Below are 23,943 nucleotides of genomic sequence, written 5' to 3' on the forward strand. Positions count from 1 at the left end.
GCAGTGGCACGAGCGCTTTTTATGTGGCACCAGCACCTGTAAAGGACAAGCCTGTATGTATGAGCATAATTTTTACTTATTTCAAATAAATGTTATTCCAGCACTTTGTCATTGATAACAAAGTAGTAAAAAAAATTTAATTACTTATTGCACAAGTTGCTGGCTGTATATGGCGGCCTAATTGCAATATTATGTATTTAGAAATATTGATTGAAAACTTTATAAAACTATTTATAACTATTTGTTCTTTTTTATTTTATATTTTTTTTTATTATTTAGAAATTTTATTTTGGTCAGCGGATGACGTGTTTAATATTCTGACAAAAAGAAAAAAAGGTGATTCATCAATATTATTTACTCATTAACAAGCTCAAGAGGAAGCTTCTACACAGTCACTCAACTGGCTAGAAATAGTAGCCAATTCCCCTCAAATTATACATTACTATCTTAAAAAAAGAAGCTGAATACATTTGATAATGATGTAATCTTAGATATATTGCCTGAGAAAAAGTGAGGTACAGTGGTTATGGTTGGAGCACCTTTGATTGCAGGTATACTGAATCGAGGCTGACCTGCAGTTAAACACCATGACCACCACTACAACAATCAACATCCAAAGAGGGGTCTTTTTTTTACAGTCATTTGCCCAACTTCAAATCACATGCTGCTGTCTTTAAAAAAAATTTTTTTTAAAGGACATGTAGTTTTTCTATCCTCTGTCTGAAAAATAAAAGTTTGGATGATCTAAAAAAAAAAAAGCTATGAAATTATTTACAAATCTACCCTGAAGTCGGTTATCCCCCAAATCTATAGCTTTAGAAGGCTACGGGCACTGTTCTTCCTCTTTAGATTAAATAATTAAAAAAACCTGATCAGTATGACCAGAATTAAAAGTACACTAACCCTTTCTTTCTATCACAACAATGTAAAGAAATAATTAAAGCTGACTCTGTGTGTGTGTGTGTGTGTGTGTGTGCGTGTGCGTGTATGTGTGTATGTATGTATATATATATATATATATATATATATATATATATATATAGGATTTCTAGATGTGTTTGCATTTCCTTTCTATTAATAATTATGTTTGTATTAGGTGTGAAACAATTATTTTATGAAAAGCATTTGAGGTATACAAACCAATTAGAAGCTCTATATTTAATATGTATATTAAACCTGTATGTCTTCATCCTCTTATTCCTCATTAATCCTCCTCCTAATCAACCTCATTATCATCATCAGCTGTGGTGTCTTGTATTTACATATTCCACCACCAGCTAAATAGACGTTTCTAAGTGTGATCCTGCTTTGTAGTCCCAGCTCTTTTAACTCCTGTTCCTTGCATTAATTTTAATTGATATTCACATCAGATCAACCCAGTTATCTATAATATATTCACTGTACTTTGTTATTTATGAATTTATACTCACATCAGTTCAGCTCTGATTGGTGATATATATCCAATATATTTTGTTAGCTTATACACATCATATCATCCCAGATTTATAATAATAGTGCCTTCTGTATTTTTGTTGTCATTTTATACTTAGATCACCTGTGATATATTGTTCATCTTCTATATTTCTTTGTCATACTCTTCACCAATTACCTTGTTCTTTACTTTATTAGTTTTATTTAAATCTAGTTTATTGCAGTAAATTTCATCAGCTCCCATCTTTGTTTAGTTTGCAAATGTGTATTTAAGTTATGAAGAATTACAACTGGTTGTTGTTGTTGTTGTTGTTTTGTCCTAAGTTTGCTCCTTATAGACAGACCTATCATTGAATGTCTTGCACTTATGACCATCCTGTCTCTTACTCAGATTGGTCAGAGGGGTTTTCAGCTGCAGTTTCTTGTTGGTTGACTGACCGTGCAGAAGGTTCCTTGTTTGCTTCTTGTTTCAGTTGTTTATTATCATTAGGAAGTAAAATGAAAAAAAAATTAAAAATTGATTTTTTTTTTTTTCTGGATTATTTAATCTCAAATTAATCCAGAAATAAAGATTAATGTTTGTCTTTTCACAGAATGTGTTACTACAAAGTATAGATGGTGGTGTTGACCTATGCATGACTGGTGCTTATTGTGTGCCACCAGCGCAGGAGTCAGTCAGGTGGCACTGGCATCGGCCACAACTACAATTTCAATTTGATTGTGATTTGATTTGATTTGATTTTGATTTACTTGACTCAATTGGTCTCCTCAAACACGGCATGTCGCCTGACGGTTCAAAGGTACATTTTAAATGGGTTGGTTATGCGACACTGGTGTAGACTACAACTGTGATCTCACTTTTCTTGCCGGATCTTCTCGATCATAGCATATCTCCAGAGGTCTCGGTCTTTTGTCACTGCCTCTGTGAAGCCCACCATCCGAAGGTCATACTTCACCACCTCATCCCATTTCTTCCTGGGACTCCCTCTTCCACAGGTTCCTTCCACTGTTAGGGAGAGACACTTCTTCACAAAGCTCTCCTCATCTATACGCAGTACATGACCATACCAGCGCAGTCGTCTCTCTTGCACGCCACATCTGATGCTTCTTATGTCCAACATTTCTCTTGGGGCACTTACACTCTGTCGTGTGGGCACACTGACATTACACATCCTGCGGATCATACTAGCTATATGTGTATATATATATATGTATGTATATGTATGTATATTTGTGTGTGTGTGAGTGTGTGTATCTAGTTAAAAACAAAATAACCTGTGTATACAAGTTTGCATTTAATATACATCTGTACATGTGTAGTTAAATGTATTAAGGGTGAATTTTGGAGAATTTCATTTTACATCTCAGTATATATGTGTATTCACTCAACACACACAGACATGTGTACATGCGCTGAGTACCCCCCCCCCCCCCACACACACACACATACATACACATGAGCACACACATGCACACATGTGTCACTCTATCCACAAATGACTCGTAAAGAAATCAACGCCACTAATCTATTTACTACGCACCCTTTATTGTTTTTGTCTAGGTGATTACTTTGTCATTAAAGGACCCCAGGGCATATTTCTGTGTGGCTATCGAAAGGATAATACCAGATCAGTTTGACTCCTTTATGTGTATTTATCTCTGTATTTATCTGTATATGCATGTCTGTGTATCTGTATATATATATATATATATATATGTATGTGTGTGTGTGTGTGTGCGTGCTTGATTTACTGTTTCAGACAGAATAGGGAGATGTTTAATAAATAATACACACTGAAGAGAATTAGATGAAAAAAAAAAAAAGAAATAATAAATAAAAAATGAAGTTATATAAAAACAAAAGCAGCTGCTTAACTTACAGCTTTATATTCATATAGAAGGTTTAATTGGGATAAAGGAGACCTGTTTTGAAGGGAGATTACTACTACTACTACTACTACTACAACATTATATTTATATATGAGATTACTGTTGATATATCACTCACAGTGCACTAAAATTTCACACCCTGTTGGATGGAGTTTTTTGTCACTCCATGACTTTATTTACAATGAAGAACAGCAGGATTTATGGCATTACAAATTCTTTTCGGTAAGTGGCACTCTTATATATACATACATATAAATATACAGATATATATATATATATATAATAAGTAATAATTATTTTGGTCATACTACATTCTGATTTTGACAGCCTGCTAGGTGATCAATAAAACAAGTACTAGTCAAATTGATACTGGAAACAATCCGGCCATGCCCTCCTTGTAAAAGTATAACCTTGTGCTATACCGTGTCTTCATCTGCATTAATTTACGTGCAGTTTCATCTGCATTAATTTACGTGCAGTTTCAGTTTTTTGTGTCTCTTTTATCATTCCTACCACCTTCATTTTCATGGAAATAATCAACTGATTCTATTTCCTTTACCAACAGATTTTTGCATCTTTTTACTGAGTGAGTTTCTGATCACTAAATCAACAAGTATGATGAAATTTGTACTTTGGTGATGAGGTCATGATAAGGCCAGAACCTGTCTCATACTTGTAGAAATAATTGTAATATTATTTTCTAATATTGAAAGAAGGCTACAAATTTTTTGGGAAGGGTACACCATTATTTGAAGCAATATAATCCAATGTCCAATTCCCCCCCCCCCCCCAATTATTGCATTTTTAATTTGAGATTGTTATTTCATGCTCTCTGCATTAAAATATATTCACACTAATTTAACTGCTATTCTGGAGATTGTTTTCATTTTCAGTTCACATCTTGTGGATCCAAACTTCTTACCACACAGCCACACCTCATTAAAAAAAAATATTCATTGTAGTTTTAGGTATACAAAAATACTAGGTGGTCATGAAAGGAATGCCTTTGATCACTTGTCTGCTCAGTTCGGGTCAGCTCAAATTTGTGGTAAATTGTGGGATTCACACTGATTCCTACTGAAGTTCAATATCCTTTTATTCTCATCGCTTATTTTAACTGTTTGATTTTCTGTCATTCTTGACGATGGCCAGGCACATCACATGAGAAGAAGAAGATGGGACATGGGATGTTCAACTGTGGCCAATCATTCTGATGCATACTTGGAAGGCTCTGCTGCAGGTTGGGCACAGGCGGTCTGCTGGGACTGAAGGCATGGAGTTGGCTTTGAATTTGCGCAGTTTGCATTTTCTTTGTGGCCCTGCAATCCTGTTCTTTTCGTAGAAGGTGCAGCCCTATTTGTGTCGCTTTAGTTACAGATGTATTGACCAGCTGTTGATCTTTACTACCAAAATATCCTTTCTGATATTCTTCCTGATAGCACTTTTCTTCTATCTTTTTATATTCTTGAAACCCTGACATCCCTCTTCCATCCACATTTACGATAAGATTGATATGAACTGTCTGTAAGCTATAGATTCTGTATAGAGTTACAGTCTAGATGTGGCAGTTTGATCTTTTTTCGATTTTGGGAAGATTATTATTATCATTATTATTCTTTGTTTTTGTTTTTTTTTACAATCAGTTTTCTATTTAAATGCTGTTTCCAATATTTTTTCATTAAATTGATAAATATCTCAGTGAGAAGAAAATCTTTTTGAACTATTAAATTCTGTTGTCTGGGAGTTATGCACAGGGGAGTTGACTAAATCAACTGCCCCTCTTTTCTTCCAGATTTCTGGATATTTTATTCATTTATCTGTTCATTTATTTATTTGCTCATAAGAAATCAATACTAACAGTGTATAATTGGTGAGGGGTGAAAAACCAGACCAGTTTGCTTTCTGATACATAATTGATATTTCTCGTTAAATATCTAAATGTCTGAAATAAGTTGTTAATAAGATTATAATTTTTCGGACTATTAACCTCATCTTTATAGCTCTGGGAAAATTTGGTTGATGGAAACTGTGTGGAAGCCCATTGTATATGTATCTTTGGGATAGCTTGTATCTTGTTTTTATCTATTTTGGAAAAATGAAAGACAAAGTTGATCCCCCCCCTCCAGATTTGAACTCAGAACATAAAAGGATAAAACAAAATACAACAAGGCATTTAGTCTAGAACACTCACTGTGGTTGGTCGGAATTTTAGAAATAGTAGCCAAATCTACTTCAGATCACATCTACACTCTTAAACCAAAAGATTTCATTGGTAAATTTATTCCTAGATACATAATATCAGGAGAAAAGACAGGATGGTCATGGGTGGATTGCTTTTGATTATAGCTGACCTGGGAATGAACGAGAACAATTACCACCTGGTAATGGAAGCTGAGCTTTGTTAGCTTCATTACAGGTAACCTACCTTAGAGAGCAGGTACAAAAATTATTAAAAAGTAAAGTACTTTTAAAAGTTTTTTATTCGCATGCTTAGGCTTTCAGTGTCTGACAGTTTGTATGGCATGTAAGAATGTGTGTGTGTGTGTGTGTGTGTTTGTGTAGCAAGAAGCATAAAATCTCCAATGAAAATTCTTATAGTATATTCATTATTTTCTTTTATTAACGGAGTGATAACAATTTGTGTATGTGTGTGTGGGTATATTACTCAGGGGGACCCACTTACATGCACACACATATTCCCTTTCACTTTTTCTTACTCCACCTCTCTCAGATGCACACACATGAATGAGCATGTATAGGTTACCAATAAATAGTTCATATAGATACGCGCACACACATATATATATATACAAACACCTTCCTTTTCTCTCCCCCCACCACCTCATCATTCACTTACTTTCCACCCCACCCTCCCTCTTCTCCGTCGTGTTATTCACTCTTTCATGTATGAATAAGCAGGTCTATTAATACACATGCATACACACATTCTCTCTTATACAATTATTCTCTCTCTCTTATACACTTATACACACTCATATTCTAACTTATACACTCACGCAATAACTCTCTCTATCCATCTGTCATATATACATACACACATGTTTACATTCACTTACACATTCTTTCTCTCTCTAATCTTTATAGGCTCAATCCTTAACTGGAAAAGAATACAATGATATTTGAATGTGTGAGTTATGCATTCATAATTTATATGGGTTTCATATTGTGTCAGTGACCTGTAATTTATGACTATCATAATAATTAATATCATTTCTAACATTGACTCAAAGCTACAAATACTCTGTGTGTGTGTGTGTTTTAAGTATAATTAATTAATCACTGACTTTTGGAAGTTGTTTTATAAACAGTGCTTTCTTTCTTTATTCCCCACTGAAAGTTCATGAAAAATATTGGGAACAGTACTGGACAATATATTGTGGGGTTACATAAAGAAACATGTAAAATGTAGAAAAATGGTGATAATATAAATTCTAATGATGAACAATTCCTCCAAAGAGGGAAACTTTTTAGGACTATTTGTAGAAAATAATGGTTTCAAATTTTAGCACAATGCCAGCAATTTTCGGGTGAGGGGATAAGTCAGTTACATTGACTCCAGTGCTCAACTGGTATATGTTTTATCAATCTCGGAAAGATGAAAGGCTAAGTTGACCTTGGTGGTATTTGAACTCAGAATGTGAAGATGGACAAAATGGCACGAAGCATTTTGTCCAGTGTGTTAACGATTCTGCCAGCTTGCTGCTTTATATGGCAAATAAATAATAGCAACAGATTAAGTCAACCCTATTGGACCTTGAATGTAAACCCTCTATAATTTCTTTCACTGGTTTCAACCATTGGACTACAACCACACTGGGGATACTTTTCAATCACATGGTTCAGGGTTCAGTCCCACTGCATGTCTTCTCGGGCAGGTGCCTTCTGCTGTAGCCTTGGGCCAACCAAAACTTTGTGAGTGGATTTGGTAGACAGAAACTGAAAGGAGCCCATCATGTGTGTGTATGTATGTGTATATATATATATATATATATATATATATATATATATTTATATATATATCTATGTGTTTGTTCGTCCGCCACCATGACATGATAACTGCTGTTGGTGTGTTATGTCCCTGTAACTTAGCAGTTCAGCAAAAGAGACTAATACAATAAATACCAGGCTTAAAGAAAATAAATACTGGTGTTGATTCATTCAATTGAAAATTCTTCAAGGTGTTATCCCAGCATGGCCACAGTCTAATGGCTGAAACAAGTAAAAGATAAAAGATATTTGAAAAAAAAAATTTAATTAGTAATTTGCTGAAATATTTCTTTTAGTTCCGTTACAATGACATCAGAAAATGTATATTTGAATAAATTATTTTGTTTTGTTTTGTTTGTTTCCTCTTCAAAATGTTGACATTTTCACACTTCTCTTTCTAAATTAATGACTCATGACATTCCTTCTATTATTGTTGATTGGATATTTAAAAAAAAAAAGATTTATTTAATTGTATTTTCCTGTCTTTATAAACTCCTCTACCATTTCTACTCTGCAGTCAATTTCTCTCTCTTTTGCCAGTATTTTTCTTTCCTTCAAAACAATCTTTAATTTTATCAGTAACACTATTTTTTCTGTCCACAATGCTCTCTCTCTAATCTTAATTTATTGAGTTAACAGATCTATACGTGATTATCAATTACTAAAAATTGTAAGAACTTCATAGATAATAATAATAATAGTAATGATATGCCCTGACGCAGTACTAGGTAGTGGCTCTCATGGCTTTTGATCTTAACTGAATGGAAGTGTTATCATGTACATTGTTTTGTCTTGGTATAAAGATGGGCCACAGCAGATATTCTGCTCAATGCCACAGATATGCTTGTCAGTTGCTTGGCTTCAACCAGTTGAGCATGTCCCTTGGCAGCTGATGATATGTGCATCGCTGATGACAAGCAGAAGTAGTGGGGGAGCATCATAGCCATGTGTTGAGAGGGATTCTTTGGGGATTGAATAATTCAGCTTTGGAAACATGGGTGTTTTGATCAACATCCTTAAACAAACTTTATTCAGGGACCTTTTGAGCGGGATGGGCTACTCGACCTGAAGAAAATTCTAATTGGGCCCTACCTGCAAGGTCATGCGCTGTTTATCTTGATATGAGATTACCATGTCGCGCACATATGGTTGTGATGCATGTGCCTGGTGTACCCTTATCAAACAGGTAGTCATGATGGATATACTGGGCTTCGTGTATTTTACCCCAGTGTCACTTTGATGGTATGCACTGCTCTCTCACTCAATAATGATAATAATGACAATGGACTCGCCCATTGAAGCCAACATATGAGCATTTACCTGAATCACCTGTACAAATAATTTGTTTAAAGTGATCAAGTATATGTGCTGCTCATTAGCTCACTCTCTCCATCAAATTGACATTACCTGAACAGATGCACAGGTGTACCATGCATCAGGTGTCAAAGTGATCACAGAGCAACATGAGATGAAGTGTTTTGCACAGTTTCCATCTATTAGTCACAAGCTATAAGTCAACCAGAGGTTATTATAGAAGACACTTGCCCCAAGATGCCACACCATGCAAATGAACCCCAAACCATTTAGTTGGAAAGCAAACTTCTTAAACATGCAGCCATACTTAAAAGCACGTAAGTAGACATAAAAATTAGCATATTTAAATACTAAAAAAAAAAAAAAAATCATTAAGTTTAATTAATCAGCAATGCTGTTTGCATGAAAAACAATTGTCAAATTAGTGTTAGCATATTTAATGTAGTCACCATCAAAATGCTAATTAAAAATAATTATATTCATTTCCCCAAAATTTTGATTGTATTGAATTTATCTTTTTTTGTCTGTTGGTTCAGACTTTAAACACCCCAGAGGGAGTATTTCATCTCACATATTGCACATGGCATGGCTTATTATATGTGTATTTGTATGCAGAATACTGCCCTGCAGTACTTTCTTTCAGCAATATTGTTAATTAAAAGTAATTACTGTATTTACTCAGATATAACGTGAGAAATTTAATATAAAAAATATCAGTCAAATTTAAGGGAAACCATTATACTAAAAGTAAAATCTAAAAAACCGCTCTAAATCTAAATCTGTGATGATGAAAATACTGAAGGCAGTAGCCCTGGAACATCTAAATAACTAATATACACATATTCATACTTCTTTGTCTGTGGTTATGAAACAATGTATGCATTGTGAATACATTTAATGGCAATTGTTAAATTATTTTTTTAGCATGTTGGTGATGTGTTCTTAGACACTGTTTTGTTTAGAAGTGATTATGCAAATTAAATGATTACAATTTAAAATGTGAAAAATATGTTATTAATATATGCAAGTAGTGTTGAAAAAAATTCTTTAGTATGCATCCTTGTAACAGAAGTCTGGATGCAAAAAAAAATAATAAATAAATACATATTGCTTACAGTGAAAAGCTTAAATTTAGTCAAAGAACTTGCTGAAAAGAATAATAATTGTACAGTGTGTAGGAAATTTGGTGTGATTGAGAGCATCGTTAGTCTGTGAAGAAAGAACAAAGTACATGCCAAGCAGCAAACGGTCTCTGAAAAGAAAGCAGCCTCGCAGTAGTTAAAGCAGTAGAGTACAGGTTCCATTTCTCTATATTCTGATATTAAACCCCTCCTGGTAGCAGTTTTGTATTTTTTTTTTTTTATATTACAAAGCCCTTGAAGGAACGATAGTGTCTATGGCATTTCACAGGATCTCCAAGATTGGGTGGAAGGAAGAGAGTTTAGCCATAGACTAGAGACCTGGCTCAAATCTTTGCAACAGACTGCTAAAGGCACCAACTAAATATACCAAGGATGGTGTTAAACTGGTTCATATTGAAACTGTGCACCAATGGGCTTCCATACAGTTTACATCTGTTGAATATCAGTCACCCTGAGGCTATAATCACTGTTTTATGTTTGCTCGTTCTATGCTGATAAAGATTGGATGAGACTTTTTGAGGCAGTAATCTATGGTCAGATGCCTTTCTTGTCATTTACCTTTGCTTGTATTTGAGTGAAATTTTTTTATTTCACTGGTTTTTGCATGATGAACCACTGAGCTGTAAGGTATATTGTTTATACATGATAATAAAAAAGGATCACCATTGCCCAAGTAAAGACAGACACATGCAAACATTACCATCTTCTACACAGTTTTCATTTACTGGTACCACACAAAAGTAAAAAGTATTGGTGCTGATGTCATGTAAAAAGCATCCACTACACTCTGTAAAGTGGTTGACTTTAGGAAGTGTACCCAGCTGTGGAAACCAAGCCAAAACGGACAATGGAGCTTGCTGCGGCTCCTAGCCTTGCCGGCTCCTGTTAAACCATCCAACCCATGCCAGCATGGAAAACAGATGTTAAATGATGATGATGAAATTTCACTTATAAGGTATTTTAGTTCTTCTGAAAGCTATGGTATATAGTACAAGACAACTTACCACAAAATGGTTCATGACAACAAGCCATATGGTTGTGAAATAATAATAATAATAATAATCACACACATGCACATGTATGTATTTATTTTAATTCTTATTATAAACTAATTGATAATATTTAGCAAGTGGAACTGTCTTCACCATTAGGTGGAGCTGTATTGATGCTGACGTTACTATTGAACTGATCTTGTTTCATCAGAGGTCTTATCTTTCATTAGTGGATTTCATTTATTTATTGCCCAACAGACTGTTAAAAGACATTGCAATTAATACACTAATTAGTCTCTAATTAGTGAACAATGGATACCATAATTATCTGAATAATCCTTTTCTTTTTTTAAGAGTATTTATAAATTTACATCAGATACGGATGTGTTTATTAGTTCATTAGAAAACTTAAACCCTAATTGCCCCAACTAAATGTGAAAATAAATACTTACCGGATATGGGGTTCTCAGCAGCAACTGTTGAGCTGTCAGCCCTGATCAGGCACATCTGTAATCAAAAGTTATTGCAACTATAATCATCCCCCCATCTTTTTAATTTTTGTTTTTTAGACACTGTGTTCAGTATTAGGTTATCAAATGTATCTTAAGATGGCTGGCAGGATATAGTTTGAGGGAGATATAGTTGCTATTTTTAACAAGCCTTGTGACACAATGACTAGCCCTGTATTGGCTTATTTCCAACTGTTATGTCATAATCATCATCTTTACTTAATGTTTACTTTCCCTGCTTGCATGTACAGGTTGTTGTGGACTGAATCAGGGTATCATGTATAAATGAGATAGATTGGGCAGCACATCTCTCTTGTATATTCCATTCTTGGCATTTTTTCTGTAGATAACCACCTTACAGTGTGTGAAGAGAGTGCTTTTTACTATGGCACCAACACTACAGAGGTTGTTATGTTCTCTGTAAGACTAAACAGTTCTCTCTACCCTATGTTGTCTCCATTCATTTGTCTACCAGTACCAGAGGGTTGTCTTGTTCATCTGCAGATAGAAGAGTGACAAAAAAGAGAACCAGTAAGAGAATGATGTTGGAGAAAGTAATGGAAAAGAACCAGAGTAATAGGAATGAGAGGGTGACAGAGCAGAGAGTAAAGGAAGAGTGGAACAAAGAGTGATAGACAGCTATACAGTGATTGTTGATAAGGCTGTTGGATAAAAACAACATGAGTTGAGGGGTGTGTGCTGAAAGTGGGAGTAATGTATATATATGAAAGAGAGAGAGAGAGAGCATGGGAAAGAGAAAGGGATGGATGTCAACAATGAGTGATATGAGAGGGACTGATGAGAGAGCGGAATAGAAAAAGAAAATGGTGTTTAGCAATAAAGGAAGTCTGAATGTAATAGGGAAAAACATGTAGCTAGTTCTAACATGATGCCATCTTTCAGTACATGGCCTGTATGATGGTCAAGAGGTGGATGATAGGAATAGTGTTTGTGAGGCAAATATCATTAATTACTAATTAGAATAAAATTCACAAATCTGTATACACACACACACACACATGAACCACAGAAATTCATAAAAATTCTGACATTTGGGTTAAATGAAAATATAAAAATCTCTTGATTTTAAACTAGAATATGGTAGATGTTAAAAAATCTCTTGATCACAAACAATATGGATACAATTTCAAGATTTCGATTTAACTAATATTTGGTTATTTCAAAATAAATATTAGGCCAGATTATCAGTCTGTAATTTAGACATTAGCAGTATTTTGCTGAAAAATAAAATGTGTAGAAAATAGCTTGCTTTTATTCCTCTCAATCTTGCCGATAATATTTTATCAATTCAAATTAGAACCTTACCAGGAAAAAAGTAAATTGAAGAAAAATAAAGAATTACACTGCTTGTGTCTTGGAGACTGGAGTGTGCATTAATTATAGCGGCTGGCAACTTTTTTCAATTTTGTTCCTTTTTTTTCATGTGTCTTCTTGGCTGATGAAAAGTCACGCACACTTTACAATAGAGCTATGATAATCTTTTGTTTTATGCTAGTATTTTTACATTTTTTTGAAGTCTTGTTTTGCCTCTACCTTCGTCTGATTTTATTTTATTTTTTGTATTTTACTTCATTCTTTAATTTTTGACACAAATCATTTCAACTTCTTTTTTTCTTTCATGCAGTGAAAATTATTATTATTGTTTTTTCTAAGAATATTTCATTTTCTTCAAATCTCTAAGCATTTACTCTACCTATGATTTAAAGTACATCAGTGTTTTTTTTTTCTTTTCTTTTCTTTTTTATTTTAAAAGCTATGGAATGACACATCATCTTTAGCTCTAAGGACCAATATTCTTTTGGTTTTATTAGATTGACACAATTTAAATGTCACCTCTCAATATTTCATCCTTACACGAGCCAATGAGAGAGGTTTTCACAATCAGCCGTCAACTTGCTAGATATAGCAGATCTCTTCTCTCAAATCACATCCTCTTAAAAAGAAAAAAAAAAGGCATTGAATTATGTAGGTTTTGTAGATACACCAATATATTATCATATATATATACACACACACACACACACTATACTAGTTTTGATCATATGCTATCAGAATCATCATGGCTGTAGATCATCATTGACTATAGATCTTCTCAGTCAGAGCTGAACTTGGCCTAAAAATTGACAAATAGGTTTTTACAGAAACAGAAAAACTAAAGGTTGCTTACAAAAATCCACTTTTTTCTGCTTCTTGACAAATTACTAAAGACTACAAATTTTATGAACTTTGTAATAAGTTACTTCAAGCAATTTCTGATTGTTTCCATATATATTATCAATTTATTACACTTTTTCTGAATATATATGCATTGACAAGCATTGTGCTTTCATTGTTTCATATATTGAATGAACAGACCTATCAGCATACATGCACACATACATTTCTCTGTGTATACTTAAGCTTATATATAAACATATGGACAGGTGCACATATACAGATATGCACATATACATATACGTGCCTATGTGCATACATACAATAACTTGATTTTAGGCAACTATGAACAAACCAACAATGAAAAACAAACACCAAACAGGGGAAAAAACTTACTCCCAGATAAACGTGTACACATTTGTCTTGAGTATATCAAAGAAATAGATCTTTTGTCAAAACTGACCTCATCCCCAATGATGGCTCCAATGTAATCAGGAAAGTGATTGCATGTCAGAATCAGGTGGGTTCCTACCAATGCTACCCTCTACACTCATGACAGCAGCTCAGTGAGTTTTTGGCACTGTGAGGCTGCTGGCTGGTTTCCCTGCTCCAGGGATGCTCCAGATGCAGCAGTTCAAAAGAATATTAGACAGTCACATGATACTGAACTGGGTGTCTCGTGATGACATGGTTACCCCAGGTCTTGTTAGATATGAACTGCCATCTTCTCATCATGTAAGGCTTGTAATTTCATGTCCATGTGTACTAGATGCCTGACAGGGGAGTCTGCAAACTTGAGCTGCTCAGCAATGTCCCTCATTGATCTGCTGGAATTGTTGGTGACGCCCCAGATCTCCTGAACAAGCTCATCCATCCTAGCGATGTCTGACTGGAAATATTTGTTTCTTTCTTGTTACTGATGACACATCTTCCTCGGAGGCTTCCAGCTGTTTCCTGACCTTGAACACAAAGGACCCAGCTTTCTTGAAGAAGCTGATAATTTCTAAGTTTGCTATTGTTGGCAGCCAGAGTTACAAGCATGACACGCCTTTTTTTTTTTTTAATTTCCTTTGTTAGACTGGAGTTTGCTGTGTTGGTTCTGTCGATACATCTGGAACAGAATAAAGTTGAAATTTGGGTGTCTGCTCTGTAACATTACATTGTCTTCCATTCATAGACCTTTTAAAGTTGTGTTCACATCCTGTATACATACACATAAATTTCTTTCTTACTGTTTCTCTCACACACGCACACACACACACACACACTCGTGCACACACACACATGCACATGCACACACACACACTCATGTACACACACATACTCATGTACACACACACTCATGCACACACACACACACACACACACACACACTTCTCTCTCTCTCTCCTTGTTTGAAGGGATTATAAGCAGCAAACAATTTTAACGAAGGAAACATTAATGGAATTAAAAAAAAGAAAAAGATTATGTTGATGAATTTAGCTTTTACACTAAGCATTTACTGAACTGTGTAGTTTTTTGATGATTATCTTCTATCTTTGATAATCTTAATTTAATGTATCATGCACAGTGTGTGTGTGTGTGTGCTTAACTTGTATAGCATTGGCTTAATTAACCATCGTATTTGATTTGTTTAATTAGATTTGGTGATTATTTGAGCCTCTTAACTAAACGAACTCTGTGTATCTGTGTGTTTTTTTTTTTTGTATATCTGTGTGGTTTTGTGTGTGTGTGTGTAGTATTTTTCAACAGGTTCTTTACTATGGTCTCTTATTTCACCTGCTTTACTAAAATGGTGTACAGCCTAGTGGTTTAAGGTATCAGGCTTAGAATTATAAAGTTACTTGTTCAGTTCTTGGAGCAGGTGATGTGTTGTGTCCTTGAGCAAGACACTTAATTTCTCGTTGCTCCAATTCACTCAGCTGAAAATGAGTACCAGCCAAGTGCTGATGCATCCCTCTGTCCCTTCCACTGTCACATTCTGGATGTTCTACTAGGTCAAAGGTGGGAGGGTTAAGGAAGGTCTCTGTGCCAATAAGGGTGACCAGATGTAGTTACCTTTGCTTGATACATTAAATCTCCCTCAAATCCAATCTTACCATCTTTAAAAAGAAAAAGAGATGTTTAAGTGTAGTCCTAGATGCACTATGCCTTAAAAAACAGACAGGGTGGTTTTAGTTAGAATGTCTCTGATCACAAGCCTGCTGCATCAGACCTGGCCTGAAGTTAAGAACAACAAGTTTTAGGTTGTCTGTAACTTAAATCATTGACCAAAAAAGTTTCTACACTTGACCTAATTGGTTCTAGTTTAGAAGAAAGGACAGCAGTGAAAGGAAATTCTTGTGTAGACTTGGTTTCAGGCAGATATTTAAGACAAAAGTAAATAATTTACTCAAACTTGTCATGTCAAAAATGCCACAGAAAATTTATTTTGACACCTCAGTTATAAATTACGAAGTTAACTGTGTGTAAAGGAGTAGGTTTTTATTGGGGGTGTATTTGTAGTTTTGTGCGTGTTTGTGGCAGCTTGCGGTGTTGATAGAGGTGCTAAGCTTAGTTAAATAAGTTTACTTAAATACGGTAACAAAGTTACAGTTGGGTTGCTTCGAATGTGAGTCGGGTTCAAAGGATTTGTTAATCTCTGTAAATTTTAAAATCAACTCCTTTTTTACCTTCTAAATGTCACACATTTAGAGAACATGATTAGTGACAGAATTCTAGCATTCCAGTCAGTGATTTACTGCATTTATGATAACAAGAATGATGAAGGAGTGTCTGTGAAACTCGGATGGAATAAATATTACAAAAGTATTTTTGTTTTGAAATTCTGGATTTTATTTATTTATTTATGTATTGTTACCGATAGTTACATCATCATTTTTTCCTGTTTTCATGGGTTGTATAGGTTTTCACCAAGACAAACCCTTGCCACTTATGGCCATTAGTCATTGCCTAATCAGCGTTTTGAGGTTTTTCTCTACTTTTGCCCATGTCTTCCTCATAGTCTCTGCCACATGTTCATTCTACTTGGATCTCCTGACACTGTTTTACTAAACTATCATCCGCAATACCATTATACACCTATCACCTGATTCCTCTGATAGCTATTTTTTCTCTCAACTCTTTTGTGCTCTGAAAAGATGAAAGGCAAAGTCGGCCTTAGCAATATTTGAACTCAGAATGTAGCCACAGAAGAAATACTGCTAAGCATTTTGCCCAGCATGCTAACAGTTCTGCCAGCTCACTGCCTTAATAATAATAATAATAATAATGATAATAATTCTTTCTGTTATAGGCACAAGGCCTGAAATTTGTGTGGTGGGGGCCAGTCAATTGTATTGACCCCGGAACTTGACTGCTATTTATTTAATTAACCCTAAAAGATGAAAGGCAAATTTGAACTCAGAATGTAAATAACTAAATCTCCCAGTTATCTTAATGATGCTTATTTTAACAGGTGCTGTAGAGATGAAAGAAAATGTTGGCCCTCATGAAATTTGAACTGAGAATAAATATTTTTAAAATGTTTAAATTTACAAAGCCTTTTCACTCATAACTAGAATGTTAAATAAATAGATAAACATATTGAAGAGAAAAAGAAGTAAAATGTGTGGTGGTGGTGGTGGTGGTGGTGGTGGGGGTACATATAAAGCATCTAATCTGGATTTGTTATCTGTGCCAGAACCATTACATTTCATACAAAATAAACAGTGACATTACTAAATGTTTTCATACAAGTTCAAATGAAATGAAATGCTAGTTGAAACCAGATTCTATTAAAATTCTTTCTAAATTGATGACATGCAGACATTTTTATTTGTGTGTGTATAAGAGAGAGAGAAAAAAGATTATAAAAGGAATTTTTTAATATTTTTCAACTATTCTCCCTTAGTTTTATTTTGTTTTGTAGTGTTTTTTTTTCCACATGCTATTTTGGGTTAAAAGATTGTTCGAATTTTCAATATTTGTATAAACTACTGAAATAACAGTTTTTTGGGGGCTAAAAACTCTTAATTAGACTTGAAGAATAATTGTGTTCTGTCTATATGCATACTTTATAATTGTTAATCATATGATAGAAAGCATGAATTGTGAAGTAGTTAGTGTGAATGATGTTGTGATGTTCATGCTACCATCACAGCAAGAGTTGTTAGGGTGCTGAATGAAATGTCTTGCAGTAATTTATTGCACCCCTATGCATTCCAAGGTCAAATTCTTGCAGAGTCAGTTTTGCCTTTGATCTTTCTGGGGTCAGTAAATAAGTAGGAGACTAGGATAACAGACTGGCAGAATTTTCAGAGCACTGAATGGTATGCCTGATGGTATTTCGTTTGGTTCTTTGAGTTCTGAGTTCAAATTCTGCCATGGCCTGCTTGAGTGGTAAACTTAATCTGTGACCTAGTTGAGCAACATCACATGGTCCTAAAGTGTTTTTAACAGAGGTCACTCTGATGCATTTGGATTAGATTTCTGATTTGAGGGTAACTGACTCACTCCTTCCCACCGATCATGGAGGTTCAGAAAAGGATTACAAGCAGGATGTAACTATGCCACTTTGCCCACAATGACCAATATAATGCCAATATTAAGGTTTCTGTTGGTGATGTTTGGAGTAGTAGTTCATTATGTAATCAGTTACCCATTATAACTTACAACAACTGAAAATGGCTACAATTGGTAATCAAAACTTGTCCTGGAGCAGATTTGCTGGGGGCATACATCTCCTTATATAACACACACCACTAGAATTAATCGATTTTAGATGAATTTTGAATAACTTTGTTGGTCAGTCTAACACAGTATCTTCCATTTACTCATAAACAGCCATACATTAACAACAGTGTATGAGAGAGGCATTAGATAGTTGCAGTCTTTTGTTATAAGCATAAAGAAAGAGAGGAATTATCCAAATTTGAATATTGGGAAACCTGCATTCAGACATGAGAAGCATAATATTAATATCTATGAAGTTTGCTATGTATGTAAGTAAATGAATGTGTGAGTAAATTATCTATCTATCTATCTATCTATCTATCTATCTATCTATCTGTGTATCTACATGTATGTATATATGTATTTATATATATGTGTGTATATATATATATATATATATATGTGTGTGTGTTTGTGTGTGTATATATATATATATATATGATGTACACATATAAGTACATTTGTCTTATCTTCAGTTTGCACCAGATTTTAGCTATCAGCTACAGTAATAAAGATACAGGGGTGTGATTTGTGATTATGAAGTAATCTTCTCACCCAGTGGGTTATGAATGCTATTATGGAATAATATTTAGATCCTTTCAGTTGATAATTTTTGTTAGAAGACTTTTCCGTGGAACCTGTCTGCCTCGAGTCTGTATCATGCATGTGTGTGTTTTTTGGCTAAGTATAAGCTTTACATTGATACCATGGTATTATGCTAGTGTCTGATTGGCTGCCAATGCAAGTGGATCCTGACAATTCACCAATGAACACAAACTAAAGATTTTCTGAGACTTTACTGTCATTTCTAGCAGGTCAAGTGATTACATAGAAGTTGGGCTGTGTTTTTGAAGTCGCTGTCATTGAAGCACTCAGACCTACTCTTCTGCCACATGCATACATCTGACTTCTGCACCACAGAAAAGATGGTGTTTCTGATAAGAACATTCTCTGTCAGTAGATAGTTTTCTTGATAAGAACAAGCTCTGTCAGGATTCCATAATGCAAAGCAGTGTATGTATTTCAGTAAATTGGTAATCATCTAAAAAAAGGAAAAAAAAAAAAATCTGTTACTTGTCTCGTTTTTTATTTAATTAACAATAATATAATTAGATTAGCTTATGATCAGATCAGTTTTGTTGTAAGCTGCATTGCACTGAAGACTACATCAGATAGATATATATTCACCCATGTTTTAATATCTTATGTCATTATCTTACATTGCTCACAGAAAATTAGATCATCTTAAATATGAAAATGTATGTTTGTTTGTACATTTCCATATAACTGTTTGGCTTTCTGTGAATCTGTATACATGTATGTGTGTGTGTATATATATATATATATATATATATATATATAATATATATATATAATTGTAGATTTGTGTGTGTGTATGTGGACTTGCTTTCAATAATCTTGTATTTGTGTATTAACACCTACCGTTACCTTGACAGTGGACCAAGTCTGTCTGCGACATATCTTTTAATTCCTGGTTATAGCCATTTCCCCATCACTGATAATCCTATGTAAAGGCATGACCACCCTATATTCTCACTCCATCTCACCTAAAACTGTGTGGTCCTGTGCCAATATCGTAAATCAATACAACTATTAGGTTTCTGTGCCAATTAAAATGATTAAATTAGTTCTGTAATCAAGGAAGTTTAAAACAACAATGTGATGTTCGTCATTTCATGAACCATGTGGGTGGAAAAATCTGAAATTAAAATTCAAATTGAAATCTATAATTCAATTTAAAGAAAAAATGATTTTACTAATTTGAACTCAAATAATTTTTTCATTTAGAATCAAATTATTTTATCAATTTAGATTCAAATTATATTATCAGTTTGGTTTCAAATTATATTAATTATATGATCAATAGCAGTTCAAATTACTTCCTTTTTTTTTTTCCTGTTTTTTTGTTTTAGTTTTTAGCTTTTCACATTTTACACTTTTGAGTTCAAATTTCAGTTTTTCATATAATGCCAGTGTCATAAAAAAAGTACTCAGTGCACTCCATAAAGTGGTTGGGTTAGGGTCAGGAAGGGTGTCCATCCAGACATTTGAGCCAAACGCAGTCCTCTGGCTTGCCAGCTCTTGTCGAGTTTCCTCCTCCATGCCAGTTTGGGAAACAGCTAACGATTCTACCACTTCACTGTAAATGTCAGGTCTTTTTTTTTTTTTTTTTTTTTTTACCCTGCTCTAAAATGCAATAGTATTGAAATGGTAGCAAAAAGCAAAATCTTTGAAGAAAATTTGATATATTTACCATCCCCCCCCCCCCAAATTTTGGAGTGGCTGTGTGGTAAGTAGCTTGCTTATCAATCACATGGTTCCGGGTTCAGCCCCACTGCATGGCACCTTGGGCAAGTGTCTTCTACTATAGTCTCGGGCCAACCAACGCCTTGTGAGTGGATTTGGTAGACGGAAACTGAAAGAAGCCCATCGTATATATATATATATATATATATATATATATATATGTATATATGTATGTGTGTTTGTATGTCTGTGTTTGTCCCCCCACCATCGCTTGACAACCGATGCTGGTGTGTTTACGTCCTCGTAACTTAGTGGTTCGGCAAAAAGAGACCAATAGAATAAGTACTAGTCTTACAAAGAATAAGTCCTGGGGTAGATTTTCTCGACTAAAGCCGGTGCTCCAGCATGGCCGCAGTCAAATGACTGAAACAAGTAAAGAGAAACTAACAACGTCTTGTTACCAATTGTTGTTGGTACCTTAAGAAAAAAGAAATCCAAGTTATGTTTGTCCTGACTGACCTAGTCACTGGTTATGTGAATTGATTGGCCTTTAATAATTCCAAGAGACAGAATTCAGAAGTCGGTACTGCTGCTGATGATAATCTGTAGTTTGATAGACAGCAAGATATTGGTTTCTTTTGTAGCAACAAGCTTAAGACTATTTGATTATTTTTTTCTTTCTGAGATGTTATATAATTGTGACAAGGTAGGTTTCCATGCCAACCTAGCATTGTGACCTTCTGAATAAATACAGTTTTCCAATTAAAAACACAAAAGTAATAATAATAATAATGCATTGTCATCATACATATGTTGGTTTTAAAGAATGAGAAAGAAACAAAATAGTTGAGGAGTGGCATGCTCATTCACACCCACACATGCATGTGTACACATTCACACATACACACACACACACACACACACACACACTCATATATATTCAGATGCACACACATACGTGCATACTCATTCACACACATTCAAACACACATGTGCACACATGCATGCATACCCATTCACACACACATGCAATGTATATATTGCTTCTCAACCACATGGTTCTGGGTTCAGTCCCACTGCGTGGCACCTTGGGCAAGTGTCTTCTACTATAGCCTCGGGCTGACCAAAGCCTTGTGAGTGGATTTGGTAGATGGAAACTGAAAGAAGCCCATCATATATTTATGTGTGTGTGTGTGTGTGTGTGTGTGTGTGTATGTGTGTTTGTACCCGATGTTGGTATACTCTTTACTCTTTTACTCTTTTACTTGTTTCAGTCATTTGACTGTGGCCATCCTGGAGCACCGCCTTTAGTCGAGTAAATCGACCCCAGGACTTATTCTTTGGATGCGTAGTATTTTTTCTATTGGTCTATTTTGCCGGACCGCTAAGTTACGGGGACGTAAACACACCACCATCGGTTGTCAAGCGATGTTGGGGGGACAAGCAGACACACACACACACACATACGTATATGTATATATATATATATATACAACAGGCTTCTTTCAGTTTCCGTCTACCAAATCCACTCAGAAGGCTTTGGTCGGCCCGAGGCTATAGTAGAAGACACTTGCCCAAGGTGCCACGCAGTTGGACTGAACCCGGAACCATGTGGTTGGTAAGCAAGCTACTTACCACACAGCCACTCCTGCGCCTTATATATATATATATATGTGTATGTATATCATCATTTAATGTCTGTTTTTCATGCTGGCATGGATTGGATGGTTTGACATAACAAACAACCAGATGATCATCAGGGGTCGAAATTCCCATTTATTTCTTCGAGAGGTCATTTCAGGAACGTTTTGTTTCCTGCTATGTTGCAACACAGAAGGATAGTTTACTTCTAAGCTACTGAGTTGTTTCCCTTAGCTCAGCTGGATGACAAATTTCAGAGATAACATTTTTATATGAATAAAACTTGAGAAAAGAAAATAAGTTACTAAATTCTTAGAAAGTGATGAGTGAAGATGAGAGGGAGGATGACTAGGAGGGGGTGGACTCATAAAGGTTTAAGCCTGTGATATCTTGAGTGATGTGAGAAAATTCCATAAGGTGCTTAGGTGTGTTTCTGTAACCCTTAGTTGCTATGTATATTTATGTATACATTATGATGTTGTTTTTTGTTTTTGTTATTGCTGTATGTGCTGTAACTCTGTGGTTTGAAATGAATACAAACTGATAAACTATGTAACAAACAGACAGAGGTGCTTTGGTTGATATGATTAACTTGAAGTGGGTGTCCTGGTTGGCAGCAATCCAATAACAGAAATCAGTAAAAGTTTATTCGGTCACTATAGACACACTTTGTAGACTCTCTCTCTCACTGCCCCCCCCTCTCTCTCCAGGTGCCATTCCTACAAGTGTTGGGGATCATGGACTGCCATGCCAAAGCCTAAAGATTCATGATCTTTCCTGAGAAAGATACAACAGTAGTTTCCCCCATTACATTCTACTTGTTTATTTCCTGTTTACTCTGCTAATGTCCTGCCCTCCCAAGCTTACCCTTAAGTAAGAGGACTAGTTTATGTGACATCAGAACATGTCCAAATACCAATAGGCCTGTGTGAGTCTAGTCAAGGGGCTATCTCTCCTCTAAGTTTTGAATCCCTTAGCCGCAGGATCATCTACTTGACCCATAACTAGAGTCCTCAAGAAATATCACCATTTTGGGCCAGAATGAATCTGAGAATAGTGTGGGGGGGGAGGGACTAAAGGAGTAATTCTATTCATCCTGAAATGCCTACTCCCAAGCTGGAGCCTTTCCACTAGTTTAAAATATCTATTTTGTGAGTATATTGAATATTGAGCTTTATTTTAACCTTTTCATGATTATTTTGCCGTTGAAATACACAACTGATGGGTTTCCAATTTAAAAAAAAACAAAAAAAACCCCCAAAATACTCAGAATTTGGAGGGATTTACAACCGTTTTAGACTGGGAATTGTCAGTAAGCAATTTGCTGAAAGTGTATTAATAGACAAACGTTGTCTCTCCTTGTTTGTCCCCTCTATGTTTAGCCCCCTGAGGGCAATAAAGAAATAGATATATATATATGCATGTATTTTGACAGGTTCCCAAAGCAATCTTTTAAAGCCAGTTTGCCAATGATAAACATTCTGTTGATGCACAGCAAGAGCAATATTCATTCTGAAGCAAAATCTGAAGATTTATCATATGAAGTAAACTCACCGATTCATTGGCTGATTGTCATAGCTAGAGAACCATTCGTATTAAGGATACTGAACTTAGCTTTTTGAGTAGCCCTTTATTTAAGCCCTTGAAAAGAAAGGAAGAAGTGGGCATAAAACACCCAAATTGTTTACATTTTCCTATAATCTTTAATTTCTGAGATTGGCACAATGCCATTTTGAGGAAGGATGTATGTGATTTTAATGTACTTCAGTACGCACCTGATATTTAGTTATTTGACCCCTGAATTATGAACAGGTAACTTTGACCCCTATCCAGTGTTTCATGATAATGATGACTTCTGAC

The 23,943-nt window shown here is 35.0% G+C and overlaps 1 protein-coding gene and 1 long non-coding RNA gene across 5 annotated transcripts in view; one reads left to right on the plus strand and one right to left on the minus strand.

Annotated features, from left to right (window-relative positions):
* LOC106870788 (homer protein homolog 1) overlaps positions 1-23,943 on the plus strand; it is a 129,793-nt gene that overhangs the window by 31,493 nt on the left and 74,357 nt on the right. Inside the window, exon 1 of one of the 2 annotated variants that reach the window (XM_014916988.3) lies at positions 3,407-3,543. The exons of the other annotated variant lie outside the window; for it this stretch is intronic. Coding sequence (XP_014772474.1) covers positions 3,488-3,543 — 56 coding nt within the window. The 5' untranslated portion in view covers positions 3,407-3,487. Of the gene's footprint in view, positions 1-3,406; positions 3,544-23,943 lie in introns of those variants that run through there. 2 annotated transcript variants of the gene reach the window in all.
* Positions 1-23,943, minus strand: part of LOC106870790 (uncharacterized) — a 43,081-nt gene that overhangs the window by 8,550 nt on the left and 10,588 nt on the right. For 2 of the 3 annotated variants that reach the window (XR_016244504.1, XR_001409573.3), the window contains exon 2: positions 11,230-11,784. This is a non-coding gene — a long non-coding RNA (uncharacterized LOC106870790). Of the gene's footprint in view, positions 1-11,229; positions 11,785-16,272; positions 19,217-23,943 lie in introns of those variants that run through there. The other variant, XR_008265642.2, reaches the window with a different exon arrangement.

The sequence above is a fragment of the Octopus bimaculoides genome, chromosome 15 (assembly GCF_046866305.1).
Source record: "Octopus bimaculoides isolate indiv1 chromosome 15, ASM4686630v1, whole genome shotgun sequence".
In the NCBI taxonomy this organism is placed as follows: domain Eukaryota; kingdom Metazoa; phylum Mollusca; class Cephalopoda; order Octopoda; family Octopodidae; genus Octopus; species Octopus bimaculoides.